Source organism: Dendrobates tinctorius, unplaced genomic scaffold (genome assembly GCF_039654945.1).
Source record: "Dendrobates tinctorius isolate UK_male_01 unplaced genomic scaffold, ASM3965494v1 ptg000019l, whole genome shotgun sequence".
Lineage (NCBI taxonomy): Eukaryota > Metazoa > Chordata > Amphibia > Anura > Dendrobatidae > Dendrobates > Dendrobates tinctorius.
The window spans coordinates 62,001,415-62,019,118 of record NW_027361687.1 but is presented as its reverse complement, the minus strand read 5'-3'; the positions used below and the strand labels follow the sequence as shown (position 1 = coordinate 62,019,118).

General features: G+C 41.4%; 1 protein-coding gene across 1 annotated transcript in view; it reads right to left on the bottom strand.

The window, feature by feature from the left end:
• Nucleotides 1-6,217: 6,217 nt before the first annotated feature.
• The window catches only part of KIRREL1 (kirre like nephrin family adhesion molecule 1), a 349,133-nt gene continuing 337,646 nt past the window's right edge, over nucleotides 6,218-17,704 (bottom strand). Inside the window, exons 13-15 of the mRNA XM_073567114.1 lie at nucleotides 14,249-14,388; nucleotides 12,254-12,328; nucleotides 6,218-10,883 (exon numbers count right to left, since the gene is read on the bottom strand). Of these exons, the coding sequence (XP_073423215.1) occupies nucleotides 10,413-10,883; nucleotides 12,254-12,328; nucleotides 14,249-14,388 (686 nt within the window). The 3' untranslated portion in view covers nucleotides 6,218-10,412. The remainder of the gene's footprint in view (nucleotides 10,884-12,253; nucleotides 12,329-14,248; nucleotides 14,389-17,704) is intronic.

The following is a 17,704-nucleotide window of genomic DNA, read 5'->3' as shown; positions in this document are numbered from 1 at the left end:
ATCAGAGAAGGACTAGCGTGTTTAGTGACTGTAAACTGAAGGATATCGTGTACTGTGAAATGCTGTGAGCAAAGAGACATTAACACAGCAGTGCAGTTGCCCATGGCAACTGGACAGAGGAGGACTAGCATGTTTAGTGACTGTAATCAAGCGTATATGTGCCCGGCTGCGATCTAGAGGATATTGTGTGCTGTGTTTATGTGAACTGAACATAAATGCTATGCATTTATTTGAGTTGGACATTAATATTGTGTGAAGTAAACACTTTAAAGAGATTTTGTGTTTGAACTTTGTGGGTCACTGCCTCCTCACTGCAGAAGTGTGCTACCGCGGCATTACAATAATAATTATAATATATCAATATTAATATTTAGTAGAATTGATTTCAGCCTACTGGTTCGGCCTCCACAACATTCAAGGTCTCTCATGTGGCCCCTCGGGAAAATTATTTGTCCACCCCTGATCTAGTGCATACGGCATTCATTGTACCAAGAGTTGACACACGACCCAGTCCATCAACCATTCAGTGGTCTATGTCTGCCGGTCGGGAGCGAGACAACTGCCTCTTATCAGACGGCATCCACAGCTCTTCTTTTGACTTCCCAGTAGCTGAGCTTAAATCTGGTGCAAGTGCCATTCATTGTACCTAGAGTTGACCCATGACCCAGTCCATCAGACATGCCAATGGTCTTGAGCGAGCGAACCACATACTATTGGACAGCATCCGAGGCTCTTCTGACGATCCAACACTCGCTGAGGCTTTATTTAGTGCATACACCATTCATTGTACCTAGAGTTGGCGCATGACCCAGTCAATCAGCCATGCTAGTGGTCTGTGTCCACTGATCAGGAGAGAGATATATGCCTCTTACCTGATAGCAACCGCTGGTCTTCTTTTGATTCACCACTAGCTGAGCTCATACCAAGCACCTTCCATTCTTTGTACCTGGTGTTAGGTAACAACCCAATCCATCAGCGATGCCAATGGTCTGTCTATTATTTAATAAAGATCACAGAAGATTGGTTGTACAAAAAACGCTCATCAGAAAAAACTAATACCAAAAAAAATTATCTTTATTAATTACATTAAAAAACCATCAAAAAATTTAAAAAAACAAGCAACCAATTTGCTGATCAAAATCACACAATGGTGTACAAAAAAAAAAGGAAAGAAAAAAGTAATCCAAAAATGGGGGTTGGGTAGTCCTGTATAGCCCTATTAGGCCCTCTCCGAAGCCCCTGCCTGACAGCGGAGGTTGACACCCTCTTGAGACGCAAATGGTGCCCCCGATCCACGACGGCTGTCCCTAAACACCCTTGTTAGACCCTAATTAGAAAGGACAAAACACCAGAAATGCCAAATAACCAAAACCTAAATAACCAAGATGTCTGTCCAGTATGCTACAACTGAGCAGTCCAGGGATACGCAGGGGTAAAGATACACATTAAGAAGTATCACCAACTACAAGCACCACAAAGATCAGATATAAGAATGAGGTTTTAGTCAGTAACTGAAAAGACAAATTAACTTGTAGAAGGGGGGGGATTGAAATGCTATCCTCCAAGTCCCTATTTAGGGATCCCTACTTGACAGCGGAGGTTAACACCCTAATTTTAATTGGTGCCCCCACTCTGCGTCAACTGTCCCTTAATGACCCTGGTTTTCCAGTTCTACTGACCCACACTTGTATAACCAACGGGGTGAGAGGACAGGGCAATTAGGACAATAAGGTCAGAATATGGTCCCTTGGACTGCTCACTAATAACCCCCAAAACAAAAACTCTAGTTGTACAACAAAGATATCAGAAAATTAATTATAGTGAACTAGAGCATTAATAAAGTAGATTTTAGAGTGATAAGTATCAGTCTATGGCACACACGAGCACATATATATACACAGAGACCCACTGCTCCCAGCCAACTGGCTATAGTGAACAAAGAGTAACTGAACATACAATCAGACCAGCCTACCCAAAACAATGTTATCACTGGTATATCAATTACACCTTATTTATTGTTAATAAAAATGTTAGAAAAAACATATAGCGGATGGCTTACACAGTAAAATATCAGTATTTGCAGATGATACAAAACTATGTAAGGTAGTTAACACAAAGGAGGACAGTTTGCAACTACAGACAGATTTGAGTAAATTGGAGAATTGGGCTGAAAAATGGCAAATGAGGTTTAACACAGATAAGTGTAAGGTTATGCACATGGGAAGGAGAAACAGATGCTACAATTACTTACTAAATGGGAAACTGCTGGGGAAATCAGACATGGAAAAAGACTTAGGCATCTTAGTCAATAAGAAGCTAAATTGGAGTGCCCAGTGTCAGGCAGCTGCCACCAAAGCAAATAGGGTCATGGGATGCATTAGAAGAGGTCTGGGGACACGAGATGAAAACATAATTCTCCCTCTGTACAAATCACTCGTCAGACCACACTTGGAGGATTGTGTGTAATTTTGGACGCCGGTGCTCAAGAAAGACATTACTGAACTTGAAAGAGTTCAAAGGCGAGCTACTAAAATGATAAATGGAGTTGGTTCACTACAATACCCAGAAAGGTTATTAAAATTAGGTCTATTTACTCTAGAAAAGAGAAGACTTAGGGGAGACTTAATATACAGTATATGTACAAGTATATCAGAGGGCAATACAGAGATCTCTCCAATGAACTGTTTGTACCAAGGACTGTGACAAGAACAAGGGGGCATTCTCTTCGTTTGGAGGAAAGACAATTTCTGCACCAGCATAGAAGAGGGTTCTTCACGGTAAGAGCAGTGAGGCTCTGGAATTCTCTTCCTGAGGAAGTGGTGATGGCCAACTCACTGAATGAATTTAAGAAAGGAATGGATGCTTTTCTTGTGAGTAACAGTATAGAAGGTTACGAATAACAGAATATTATAGGTAGATGATTGACCCAGCTTAGGTGAAGGAATTTTTTTCCCTATGGAGAAAATTGGCTTCTACTCTGTGGGTTTTTTGCCTTCCCCAGGATCAACAATGCAGAACAGCTGCACTAAAAATAGGCTGAACTAGATGGACATAAGGTCTTCCTTCAGCCTTCAAAACTATGTTACTATGTTAATGCCTCCCAATTCTATCACAGTGGTCTCTATTGCACTCTTGCCCAAAGCCTAAACCATAGAAGCAATAACTCAAAACCGGGTAAGCTTAGATAGAACAAACCTACCTCATTGCAAGATAATCATAATATCACATTAATTCAAAGCTACCATTCAAAAATGGTCATATCAGCTCATAATGCAAGATGCCCTATATTACACTATACCCAATTAGTAGATCAGCAAAAGAAAAATAAACTTAGCTTGCATTGCTAGTTCAGCCTCGACGAATTTCCCTCCCATGATAAAACTTCCTCAGGAGGCACATGGTAGCTTCCGGGTTCACTCAGAACATCAGAGATAATGATGGCGCCAGGGTCATTAAGGGACAGTTGACGCTGAGCGGGGGCACTTATTAAAATTAGGGTGTTAACCTCCGCTGGCAGGTAGGGATCCCTAAATAGGGACTTGGAGGATAGCATTTCAATCCCCCCTTCTAAAAGTAATTTGTCTTTTCAGTTACTGACTAAAACCTCGTTTATTCTTATATCTGATCTTTGTGGTGCTTGTGATACTTCTTAATGTGTATCTTTACCCCTGCGTATCCCTGGACTGGTCAGTTGTAGCATACTGGACAGACATCTTGGTTATTTAGGTTTTGGTTATTTGGCATTTCTGGTGTTTTGTCCTTTCTAATTAGAGTCTAACAGGGTGATTAGGGCCAGCCGCCGTGGAGCTGGGGCGCCATTTGCTCCTCAAGAGGGTGTCAACCTCCGCTGTCAGGCAGGGGCGTCGAAGAGGGCCTAATAGGGCTATACAGGCCTACCCAACTCCCATTTTTGGATTACTTTTTTCTTTCCTTTTTTTGTACACCATTGGTTGCTTGGTTTTTTAAATTTTTTCATTTTTTTGATGGTTTTTAATGTAATTAATAAAGGTAATTTTTTTATGGTATTAGTTTTTTCTGATGAGCATTCAATGGTCTGTCTACTAGTCAGAAGTGAGAGAACCACCTCTTACCTGACAGCACTCGTTGCTCTCCTTTTGATTCACCACCAGCTGAGCCTATATCTAGCGCAAGGACCATTCATTCAGAGTTTGCACACGTCTCAGTCCATAAGCCATTCATTGCACCTAGAGTTATCGCATGACCCAGTCCATTGGCCATGCTGGTGGTCTGGGTCTGCTGGTTAGGAGCAAGAAAACCGCGTCTTACCGGACAGCATCCATGGCTCTGCTTCTGATTTGCCACTGACTGAGCCTTTATTTAGCACCTGAGCCTTTCATTGTACCTAGAGTTGGTGCATGACCAAGTACATTAATCAACCCAATGGTGAGGAGCAAGAGAACCACATCCTACTGGACAGAATCTGTGGCTCTTCTTTTGATCCACCATGAGCTGAGTCTGTATCATATGCACTGTTCTGCCCATTCTGTGCAGCTAGATATTTTTAAGGGCTGTTACAGCTATGGCCATTAGATATCATAAGTTGCCCTTCTTTTATTCATGTTTGGAATTTTCTGTTCTCCAAATGGTTAATTGTTCAGAACCGCCCCTTCTTTCTGCCTGGTCAACATGTAATCATTTTTCCAGCCGTCTCCGGAGTAGCTCACACCTGCTCAGCTCAGCTCTTTGCAAAACCATTGCTATAACAAGCGGATTCCGGTAAGGATAATGCAATTATGAGTTATGCATCTCTGTTAGCAGCCATAATGCAGCCCCCTATGATGTTTGCATTGAATGCTCAGCTCCTTTGATGTTATTTCACTGCATGTTTGTTATAAGCATCCTCTAGTTATGCATCCTCTGTTCAGTGAGAGTAAAGCTAGCAGCCATTAGTGTGGTAGTTATCTTTCTCCTTTGCTGCTGTGTATGTTATATTGCTCAGCTCTTATATAATGCATGATAACAGCGTCCTGTATCATTGCTATTGTTGTGATAATACCCTGCATTGCTATTACCTGCCAGTACTTGTGTATTGTGTATACTGTCTACCTGTACTGACATGATGTATTATCTGTCTCTTGTAGTTTTTACCTGAATCATCCAAATTTTGTAAAACAATCTACTGAATCATCCATAACTCTGTTCAACAACCTCTGATATCATCTACTACTGTTCTACTATACCATCTGTTATCATCTCCCATCGTTGTCCATATCATCCCAATAAATAATAGACTTAAGCACCCATACAGTCTTGTTTCTGGGAGTGGATGAAAGGTTAAGCCGTATGCTGAAATCCACACAACGTCATACGTGGAAGAAGGCAGAACATGCACCATTCATTGTTCCTCGGGTTGGCACATGACCTAGTCCATCAACCATTCAGTGGTCTATGTCCGCCGGTTGGGAGTGAGAGAACTGCCTCTTGTCAGACAGCATCCTCTGCTCTTCTTTTAACTCCGCAGTAGCTGAGCCTAAATATATCGGAATTGCCAGTTATTGTACCTAGAGTTGACACACAAACCAGTCCATCAGCCATGTCAATGGTCGTGAGCGAGGGATCTACATACTGCCGAACAGCATCAGCAGCTCTTCTTTCGATCCAACACTTGCTGAGACTATATTTAGTGCATATGCCATTCATTGTATCTAGAGCTGGCGCATGACCTAGTCCATCGGCCATGCTAGTGGACTGTGTCTGCTAGTCGGGGGTGAGAGAACTGTCTCTTACTGGACAGCATCAGTGGCTCTTCTTTGGATTCACACCTAGCTGAGCCTATATCGAGGACATGTTCCATTCATTGTGACGAGATTTGGGACTGCGAGACCCAGGACATCGACCATGCCATTGGTCTGAAGTGAGAGAACTTCCTGTTACTGCACAACATCCGCAGATCTTCTTTTGATTATTCGGCCATACTTGTGGCATGACACGTATGTAACATCGCGCCAGGCCGGCTAATCAAAAGCAGAGCCGCGGTTCTCCAGCTCCCATGCAGCAGGCAGAGATCACTGATGTGGCCAATGGTCTGTGTATTCTTAAAGAGTGAACCTCCATTTTTTTTCTGAGTGCTTAGTAATTTAGTGGTAGGGCGCCTTGTGAATGGCGCATGTGCGGTATTTAGACTACATTTTTAATAAGGTGTGCTCTCTTACCCAAATATTGTTTCCCCTGCAAAAAAAAATAACCATGGGAGGACTTTAGAGAAGATAAAAAAGCATTGCTTATCGCAATCTTTTATTATTAAACAGAGCATCAGAGTGTTACATATGTGATTACCATAGGGGGAGGGATAGTGTGATTGGTTTTCCTTTAATACATTTTTCTTTTTCTCCCGTTGGAACTGCAATAACAATACAATGGAAATCATTGGGATAGTAATAGACGTACAGAAAAATTCCTTTATTTCAGGAACAGAAAGGTTTAGAAACAAAATTAAAGGGGAAGATCATCCAGTAGGGCTTCCAGCACCAATGAAAACAAAATATGTGTCTAATATTCGATTGTGCGTCACACTGTCAAAAATTAACAAATAAATGGTAGCCAGTTTGGAGGAATTTTACTGTATGGAAATTCTACTCACTAGTTGTGGCTTTCCCTTTAAATATCCAGAAAATTTTTCTGGATGCAAGTGATAAAATATCAGAACCACCAGTGACACAGTATAGAAAATTGAGATTGTATTCTTTTACAGTGAATTAAGTTGGCGTTATGGAGAGAACGCGTCTCAGTACAGCAAACAAAAACAAAAATCTTCTTGACCCAAAAAAATCTCAAGAAACGTCAACAGGTGTGTGGATAAAAAAAAAGAAAAATAATAGTAATAAAATATAATACTGATAATGTCACTCGTGTATGCTTCTCACGTTTTACAAGATATATAAAAAATATATATGTATATTTACACACGTACTGTACAAAAATGATTGCCTACGAGGATCTGTTTGCAAAAAGAACAGATTCCGTACAAAAGATACATTTGGTTGAAATTGTAAAAAAAAAAAAAAAAAAAAGTAAAATAAAAAATGTATGTACAGATTGATAAGAAATCGATACATATTTACTTAACCATTTCCAAGAATAAATGTTGGGGGATTAATAAACTTAAGTAGAAATGAAAAATTTTGCTAAAATGTTGAATGGTGGAAATTTTCTAGGAATTTGCATCAGTTAAATAGAGTATCTCGGTTTGCTTTGGCAAAAAAAAAAAAAAAAATGAAAAGATAATTGTTTATATTCTAAAAGTAATGTACATGGGGGGTTGTAAAGACTAAAGCAGCATAGTTTACACAACTGTACCATAAAAATTGGGTATTTTTAAAATAATACAAAAAAAAGATCATCTATATACCAGACATTACTTTAACCATCTGTTTGATCGAGGTCAGCGATAATCCCCTTTAACTCTTTGCCATATGCAAGTGTTGTCTATCGATATTTCTTTTAGAAAGGTAATTTCTTTTGTTTAATTTTTCAGGACAAATTCCAGAATTATGTGATTTGTGATTTTTATACATGTAAATGAAGGGAAGACAAAGACAGAACTTCTTTTTTTCTTCTTCTGATTAAATATAAAGTACCATGCATCTATAAGTCTCGGCAAATACAGGTGTTTTTTTTTTTCTTCGACATAATTTTTTAAAAATGGCAACCCTTAACAATTATGTGTTAAGGCATAGGAAGAAAAAAATAAAAGCGATACCAGAATAAATGCCCGAATTTACCAGACAACTTTTTGGAACAGAATCATATTCACATCTGTACTTTGTGTCCTAACTATATTGTCGACCTGCCGAGAAATAATGAAAAAGATGACTTTTGGTTAAAGAGTCTCAATAAGAAAGAAAAAGTGTTGCCTTTTATAATGGGGTATATTATGTAGGGGATTCTTGATGGTATGTGATAAGAGATTGTACCATTTCATTGAGAAAAAATTAAAAGGTTATCATCATTTTCATAAAAGGGTAAAGTCGGATAGTGCTTGTATAGACGAGCGCTTTTGCAATTTATTGCTTAATAAACTTTTCATCCATTCTTAAGATAGTAGCACTTTTGTTTATACCTTGTTGGCTTGGAGACCGATCACTGCTGATAAACAGCAAAACAAGCACAGTGATTACAAGCACATTTCTATTGAGCTTGTAAGCATTGTTTTGAAGCTGGCCAGCATCATTAGCGCCTACAGTTACCTCCTAATCCTGGTCAGCTTCATAGCAGTGTTTACAAACTGTAAAACAGCGGTGGTCGGTCTCCTAGGCAACAAACTGTAAACAAAAGAAAAGTGTTAATATCTCAAGAACGGCTTTAAACTTTAATAAGGAGTAAATTACAAAAGTCTTTGTATTTACATGCTGTATCTGACAGTATACATTTACGAAATTGGGGATTAATCCTTTAAGCTGTTTTTACTGAGAAAATATTTCACCATGAGGACCATACGGCATAAAAAATAAGGATTTCTTGGAGAGTATCGCTTTACCTTTACGTTTTAGACCAAGCACTAATGTGTAAAGACGAATGTTGGTTCTACCACGATGTACTTGTCTCTGATAGGATTCAAACTATGAGGAGCAATCAAGTTGTTTGATGTCTGCTTTTCACTCTAAATGAAATATGGCGCGGTAAATGAAGATTTTTGGTACTCATCGTAAAATATCTTTCTGTTAACCTACATTGAGGGACACAGAAACCATGGAGTTATATGCTACCACCTCGAATCTGACACTGAGAAAACATCTACACCTGGCCAGCTGACACCCAGGTATTGAGTTAGTGAAAAAGCAATAGGAGGAGTAAAAATAAGTCCCTCCAAACAAGGGAGGGTGTTGTGTCCCCTAATGGAAACTACTAAATATTTTATGGTGAGTACCAAAAATCTTCATTTCTCAGACACTTTATTGGGGGACACAGGAACAATGGCACGTCCAAAGCCAATCCCTGTGGTGGGAAAACGAATACCAGTACTAAAGAAGGAACAGTAGTAATTCCCCATGTTGCTACCCAAGCAACTGCCACTTGTACTCTTCTGCTAAGACATGCATCCATCACCGCAAAGTTAAGAGCTCCTCAAAAATGTGCATAGAAGACCAAGTATAGGCTCTGTAGAATAGTACAGTAAGCTAAACTGTAGGTTGTGTGTCGGCTGGCCAAGTGTAATATGTTGGGGAAGAGTCAGCTTTTCTCTAAGATGTATCCTAAGCGTCAGCCTCAAAGTGGCAGCATAAAACCGCATGGTTCCTGTATTCCCCAATAAAGCACCCAAGAAACCATTTTTGCCTCAAAATTGGTACTTAACTGCACGTTTATACCAAAGTGACTTGGATCTGCTCATTTGCCTTCAATATCTTATTCCTATATGTGTGTCCTCCACATCGACCGTGCAATATTCTGGATTGTATCTCTTGGACATACAAGTCCACATGAGACTTAACACTGTAATCACCTATGTCACCAAGTTATTAGACCATTCATCCCTGAGTGATTTTTTTTTTTGTTTCGTTTATCAGCCAAAGAGCAATGCTGGAGTTTCAGAAATGCAACACTAGCTCATCCTTATTGCCTACTGAAGCTTGGTGTTACAGATCTACTCGAACAGATCACAGCTCGTTGGGAAATGAGAACAAAAGAATATAAGCGAGGGTCGGAAGGTTTGAATAGGTCTAAACCGGAATATCGTAGATGAATGGAGTAATGTTTGTGATGAGAAGTGCTTGGAAAGTCAACAAATCGAATTATGGCTTGGAATTCAGTGTGAATTCTAGAATATGTAGAAGAACTTGGATAAGAATCATCCATGAGTAGAATTTCTACAAGAACCCATAAATATTAGCAGACGAAAATTCCCAATTATTTTTCTTTGATTGTCCGATTCATTCATTCTCTGCTATCCTTAGTAGCTGCCCGTGTGCTGAGATTGTAAACTGCCCCGTCTTCCAACAGCTGGAATGTATAACTACCAAAAAAGCTCCGGTACGACCAGATTTTCAGTGTGCAAATGAGGAGAGTAATAAAAAGCAGACATGGACTCAAAGGGAAGGAACTGAAAGAGTTTTCGGTACCAAGTTGACTCCTAAAGTCATATCATAAGCCATACACCAGATGGCAAAAATCAGTGGTATTTAAGGAATGATTAGGTGCTAAAAGGCCAGCCTTCTATTTGGCATCTTTCTCCATGTCAAAACTTCACGGCTTTTCTTGTCAGGCAACATTGACTGTTTTCTTGGGGACTTCTGAGATCAAGACATGAAGGTCCCTGAGTATCAGAAGACATGGTAAGACGTTGCTTCTCCTCTTGGAGTCCTTTCTTGCCTTTAGATGTTACATCAGACAAGACTTAATAGCAGCATCCTCTCTGTTATTTCCCCTTTTGATGCCCACCATTTTATTTGCAATTTTCAGACATGCGTCTGCATCCTTTGTTGAAACCTTTGTCCATAGTCAGAATGTTGGGAAGTGTATGAGAACCGAGTGGCACCTGTGAACTTCCCGACTGGGTCAAAAGTATCGTAAGGTCCTCGATCCATTCCTGTTGTGGTTGGCTGCGTGTAACCAAGCCGGTATGTTGGGTAACCTGAATTAGCCGAAAACCCATGTGTCCCAAATTTTTCATAGTTATCATAAGAAAGTTGACTTGTGGTATCTGTCGTTGCCGGCGTTACTGTGGGTGTTGGGTCCGTACTATAATCTGAAGTAGCAGCCCGACTATAAGTGTTCAGTTGGGCATAACCACTGGAGTGAGAGAGACGGGATGAAGGGCGAGCATCAAAACGTGCTGGTCCAGGATTACGGTAATCTGGATACAACACAGTTCGGGAATTCGGCCTGTCATCATGAGCCCGGACGTTGTAATACCCATTGGTTGGATCCTAGGGAAGAAGAGCAGCGTGATCAATGGCAGATAATGATGGACATGAATATAGAATAAGATGATTATTGAGAGGAAAGAAAGAAGAGAAATAATAATAATAATAATAATAATAAAAAAAGCAGGCGGCTGGCCTAAGATAGGCGACCTGGTCTCTGAACACTATGTGTTTCCAAACGTATGTGTTCAATTACACAGTGAAGCAAAAGTCACTATACAGGTGCATACATTTATTAAGACATTTATGGAAAATTGCTTTGAACTACAGACATTTACATAAACATTTGCTTTTAGGATATAAAACATGGTAGCCCAGTGCTGACGCCTGCTGATTTACAGAGTTACAAAAAAAAAAATGAAATTTGCCCAAGTCCAGTCATTAAAGTCTAGAGAGCAAAAAAGACTTCTATTCTCCATCATTTAGCGCTAGAGTAATTTTTTTAGGTTGATCCAATCTAGATGAAAGTGCAACCCATCGATATTGGTGGATATTAAAGAAAAGAAAAAAGTTTCTTCCAAAGCTTATGATTAGGTGAGAATGACTTTGATGACTAGACCCAAGTTTTTGGCAGTGATGGTTACGTGATGTCGGATGAAAAGCACACAGAGCTCTGTATCGATATAAAGGAAGAGAAGCTTTGATCAGTCCACAGTAAGGAGTCCGTAATATCCAAGTGAATCAGTTGAGTAAATCCATATGAACAGTGAAGGCCACTGCAAATTGGCTGAAGGCACAAGTCCACATAGTTGCATAAAATGTTCTCGGTGAAGCAATTCAATTGTACGATCCATCGGAATAATTAGACTTTCGATAAATTTTAAGTTCTTGTGTCTTACCAGACAGAAATGTTCCATGTCCTATATAACGTGTATTCGTGATGCAACAATCTGTTGCCACCATCTCCCCTAACTTCACAGAAGTGTAATCGGGATTTTGAACCTTCTTCATCAAACAGTTTTAAAAGTCAAAAATCGGAACAGAACTGCAATACTTGTCTAAATCTCTAAAAGTATGCAACTGTATAGTAATGTTTGCTTCACTCTCCAAGGTATAGAAGAAGTTAGAAGAGAACAAGAAAGAAAGAGGTATTAAACACAGAATAAATTACACATCTCACAAAAATAAGTGCACGTCACTTAATGAACTTGCATGCCGGACAACTCGTTCGTGCTTAGTACAAGTGTGCAAATCAAGATAGCTTCAGTCTTGAGAATGAACGATGCCACGTGAAGCTTCAGACAGCATCGTCTTGTTAATGCTACATAGCTTCGAGACTTGTGCCGGGGACTGGCGGTAACTAAACATCCTGAAATGGCCGCATTTGGAGTATTAATTTATTTGTATTGGTTGAATATATATGGGTGCCGCACCTTGAGCTCATACTCCTCTCTGTCGATGGTGTCACAACGTAGGTCTTGCTTCAAGTCCACATCGTCCTTAAAAGACTAAAAATAAGCAAAATTTAGATGAGAAAAGTCAGTCTATCAGTGTTACTGCAAAACAAATCTAAGATCTCATGCTTCTGCACTCCCAGTTTTTCCTTCTATAGCCGATGGTCTATCATGCTCTACACTTGTCGTATGTACAGTGTATTCATTTTCATGTAGTTCAGTCTCTGCCTCGATTCCTAGCTTTCATCCTCCATGTTATTTCTCTGTGCTCTGCTATAAATCCCATGTTGTATCAGCTCAGCATCACATGATCAGTACCTCCTCTGTTTGCTGGGAGGACGCTGATTATCCCTTTCCTCTAAACTATATACTCTTCTAAATAAGCTAATTGATTATTAGTATACAGTAATGGAGATTGAACTATAATTAAAGCGAACCTGTCAACAGGTTTGGCTGATGTAAGATGCTGTAGATAAGCCCCCGATCCGACCTGAGACCGTCGCAGGTCCGGGACCTCCCATCTTCTTATGATCGCCGCCCTCCGGCTTGTTTCATGGCTCCCCAGCATCGCGCTCCTGCGCAGGTGTACTTACCTGCCCTGTTGAGGGCAGAGTAAAGTACTGCAGTGCGCAAGCGCCGTGAAAGGTTAGAGAGGCCCAGCACCTGTGCATTTCAGTACTTTGCTCTGCCCTCAACAGGGCAGATAAGTACGCATGCGCAGGAGTGTGGTGCTGAGGAGACTATGGATGACTCAGGGACGCGTCATCCACACGAAGCAAGCAGGAGGGTGGCGATCATAAGAAGATGGGAAGCACCTGACCCGGACCTGCGACACCCATCAGACCAGAATGCCCCCCCCCGGGTGAGTATAATAAAACTTATTTTTCTTCTCTTGCAGGTCAGATCGGGTGCTTATCTGCAGCATTATAGAATGCTGTAGATAAGCCCTGAATGGCGATGGCCGTATTTTATATCGGCCAAACCTGGTGACAGGTTCCCTTTAAAACTTTGTGACAGGCACTGTGCAGTCATCATCATTATCTTTGATAAGAGCTTATGTGGAGAACTTCAGTGGTGCAGTCTGTGCAATTACATCATACAGGAACTTCTATTGAATGAGATGGTGACCAACCTTTCATAGAATATAAAGCCATGTAATTCCCAGGAGTTTATTATGTGATCACATGAACTAACTGAAGCTATATATACAATAATTTTCCAGATAAAAGAAGCAACTAAATAAGATAATGCTATCTGAATTATATCTAGTGGGGGCTAATGACAACATGATGTAATAACCCCCCAAAAGTCTTGAGTGTTAGGAATAATTTATGAACAAATACTTAATGACTTTAGAAACATTAGACTTTATGAAACATCTCATGTTAGAACATTTGAAAGCCTGAGGGGTCATTGCTTGATATCATTCCCATTAGGTTTGAGAAGACTTTACGTATGCTGATGCAGGGACAGAACAGTCCTAATTTTGTTCCTTGGGAAGAAATCATCCTACAAAGAAGAGGCCACAATAACAGTGAAAGAACCTGTAATTTTCAGGCTCATGGTAGTTAGGAAACGCAAGGGTTGATTATTACTAAAAGCCCCCATTCACATTGGATAAAAGTTGACTGAAATGGCTGGTTTAGTCCAAATGATTGTCTGCTTCAACCGATGCCCTATCAACAAATAATCGTTAACTATGATAACAATGATCAGGCATGTCAGAGATTCTTTTTGTACTACCGATGAGCCATCGTTTGTCAACCCGTTTATGTCTTGTGTATGGGGGGCCCTAACATACAGTCTTAAAAGGAAACCTATCACATTATCAACCTATCACCTTTACTCAGTGGAAACATTTGAATCAATGGAAATAATTAGCCAATGTGGCCATAGTGGATGAATGAAAAGTATTAAATTGGTTCTATTATTAAGCAGGTTGATTAGTAGCGATGGTGCATCATATTTTCTTACCGAATAGATGGCTTTCATGACACGCGTTGCAGTAGAAACACTAGATGTGTCTTCGTCTCGATCAGGGTGCATAGTTAGAGGCTCCCGATTAACCGTCTCCACTTTGATATCAAGCTTCCTTAGTGTGACATCCTTTCGACCTGATAAGAATATAGTGATTTTTTTTTTTTTTTATTTTTTTTTTTTAACACCAAGCAAAATCTACAGAGTGTAAAAATAAATTCGTTTGAATGCAAAAAATAAAGTCCAGGGGCGTGGCTATGGCAGCGACGGAGTGAGGACGCACTCTGTGAAGCTCCTGCTATCCTGACTAAATCCTATCAGCGGACCCGTGCTTTGGGGGCATACTTACCGGCTTTCTGACTCCCCTGAACTCGGGGTCGCTCCTGGGCCCCTGCTGGAGAGCGTGGCTGGACTCTGCTGTGCCTGCGGCTCTGGGGACTTGGGCGGCCGGCGGGGCCTGCACGGGGGGGGGCGGCCATACTGGAGGCGCGTGCTCTGTCTGTGTGAGACGCGACGCCAGGCTCCATCCTGCAGCGCTGAAGAAGCATGGGACGGTGAGCTGAAAGCCGGATCATTTGTGAGGGACAAGAGGTGTGTGCCCTGAAAAATTGGGCCCCGCGTCCCCCTATTCACCATAGTGCCTGCCCTGCCAGCGCCATATCTAGTGGAACTTGGATCCCTCCCTGGCTGTGATCCCTGTGGGGCCTTGGGGGTTGTTCCCTGGCCTGAAGGGGCCCCTGCCTGCCGCCTGGGGCTAGATATTGCCCCCCTTGTGAGACACTGAGGGTCTGTGTTGCATCTGGGACCCTGCAATCACTATTGGCTTGTCATACTCTGTCTGTCATCCTGATCAGAGACCCCAGAGTGCACGGTTCCTGCTCCCTGGCTTTGTCCTATTGCTTCTAAAATGAGTAGTTCTAAGGGGTCTGGAACAGCGGCTGAAAAGCTAAAAGAATATGCCAGAATAGACCATGCTGAGAGCTCAAAATCCACAAAAAATAACCCCACACAAACTCAGCGTAAGAACCGCCCCTCTGAAGGTGGGGAGGAGTGTGAGGAGGGGGAATTAACCCTTAAACAGGCGTCCGAGCAACTCATGCAGGCCATCTCCTTGACCAGGACGTCTCTGTCTGGGAAGATACAGGACGTAAACACCGAGGTGGGACGCCTCCGACAAGATATGCAATCCATGAAGAGCCGCAATTCAGGATTACTACGGTCATTATATGAATCAAAAAGTGACTTTGATACTTTGGGGTGTTTAGACTATCTGTCCGATATATCATTCCCCACATTAGATTCGGAACAGCAGGCCCTTATGGACGCTGAGTTCACCGCAGAAGAGATAGATAAGGATATGACGGATATGGCATCTGGGAGGGCCCCTGGACCTGATGGGTTGCCTATTGAACTATATAGGAAGTATCGAGACATATTGACGCCACATTTGGTAAAGGTATTTCGGGGAATATGGGAAGGGAATTCTATGCCCGAGTCCTTTTACGGAGTTAATATCATAGTGCTTCGGAAGGAGGGGAAGGACCCTTTAGAATGTGGCTCCTATCGTCCCATCTCACTAGTGAATGTGGACTATAAAATCTTTACCAAGATTCTAGCTACCAGATTGAATTCCATTATACTGAATCTTATACATCCAGATCAAACGGGCTTTATGCCTGGCAAAAGTACCTCTATTAATATCAGATGAGTCCAGTCAATAGTCCAATATAGTTCCTTGGTGCCAGACAATAGATGGGCATTGGCATCGTTGGATGCCGCCAAGGCTTTCGACTCTCTTGAATGGCCTTTCCTCGCCGCATGTTTGCAGAGGTATGACTTTGGCAATCAACTTATAACATGGATCAAAATATTGTACATGAAACCCAAGGCCCGTATTATAATAAATAATTCTATATCTGAGTCTTTCATGTTGCATAGGGGAACCCGTCAGGGTTGCCCTGTTTCCCCAGCTCTCCTCACCCTGGCAATTGAGGCACTAGCAATACGCATTAGGTCCTCCCCTAATATCCGAGGTATAGATATAGCAGGTCGGGTAGATACCATAGGCCTATATGCCGATGACATGGTGATATTCTTGAATGATGTGGAAGAAACTTTGCCGCAGGTGATATCCCTTATAGATAGATTCAGTAAATATTCAGGTTTACACATAAATTGGGAGAAGTCTGCCCTGTTACCCCTTTCCCATGCTTCGATGCCCCAACTGAGGGCACTCTCCTCGCTGCCTATTTTAGCTAGTTTTAAATATTTGGGCATCCATATCTCTAATCATAGCATGCTTGATTTACAACTTAATGTCCACCCATTGTTAGACCTGGTTAAGGATAAATTTGCGTCTTGGAGTAGGCTCCCATTATCTGTGGCAGGACGCATTAATCTGATTAAAATGATATTACTCCCTAAATTTAGCAACTCGCTCCAGCATAGTGTGGTAGCGGTGCCCAAGTCCTTTTTTGTCAAACTTAATTCCTTGGTCACGTCCTTTATTTGGGGAAAAACTAGGCCCAAACTTAAATTGCCCACTTTACAAAGACCAAAGAAGGGAGGTGGGACGGCGTTGCCAGACTTTTTCCTGTACTACTTAGCTGGGCAGGCTAAAGCTTTAAATAAATGGATGCCGGGTAGTTGCCTCCCTAATTCTGAAAGTCACCTGCTTCATGCTGCGCAAGCGGATTGCCCATTAGGCTTCCTTGAGTTGGAAAGGACTAACGTCCCACGTCTGCTACCCCTGCTCCGGCTGGCACGATTAATATGGAGACAAATCTAGAAGGTAATAGGGTTTAAGGGTGTTGTAGCTGAAATGCCCCTATGGAGTAATAATTATTTTCCCGAGCTGCTGAATCACCCATCCGCTGTTTTCTGGACTCAGTGTGGCGTTTCTTCGGTTGGAGACTTGTATGACCAGGGGACCTTGAAGTCTTTTGAACAATTGCAAACCACACACGACATTCCGAGATCCCAATTTTTTTGCTATCTGCAGCTGAGATCGGCTCTTCAGTCACATATGAGGGATGGGGGTGTGGACCGTACTATTTCATCTTTACCTCTGATAGGAATTCTTAACTCGCAGGGTCCCCAGGGTCTCATATCCTCCTTGTACACATATATGCTGTCGGTAGGGGCAGAATCGGCCATAAGCTCTATTAAGATGAGGTGGGAACGACTCATCCCTGATACGCAAGGAGAGGAGTGGGAGGAGATTCTGGAATCTGGATTGGAGTATCACCATCTATTAATAACAGAATGATACAACTGTATATAATAAATCAATCATATTTAACTCCTTTGCGACTTTTTAGGATGGGTCGACTTCAATCGTCAGAATGTATGCGATGTAATTTGCCAGATACTGATTTTATCCATATGGTGTGGCAATATCCCATTATGGGGGGTTCGGATCCTTCCCTTAGATTTTGGATTAAATTGGTGAAT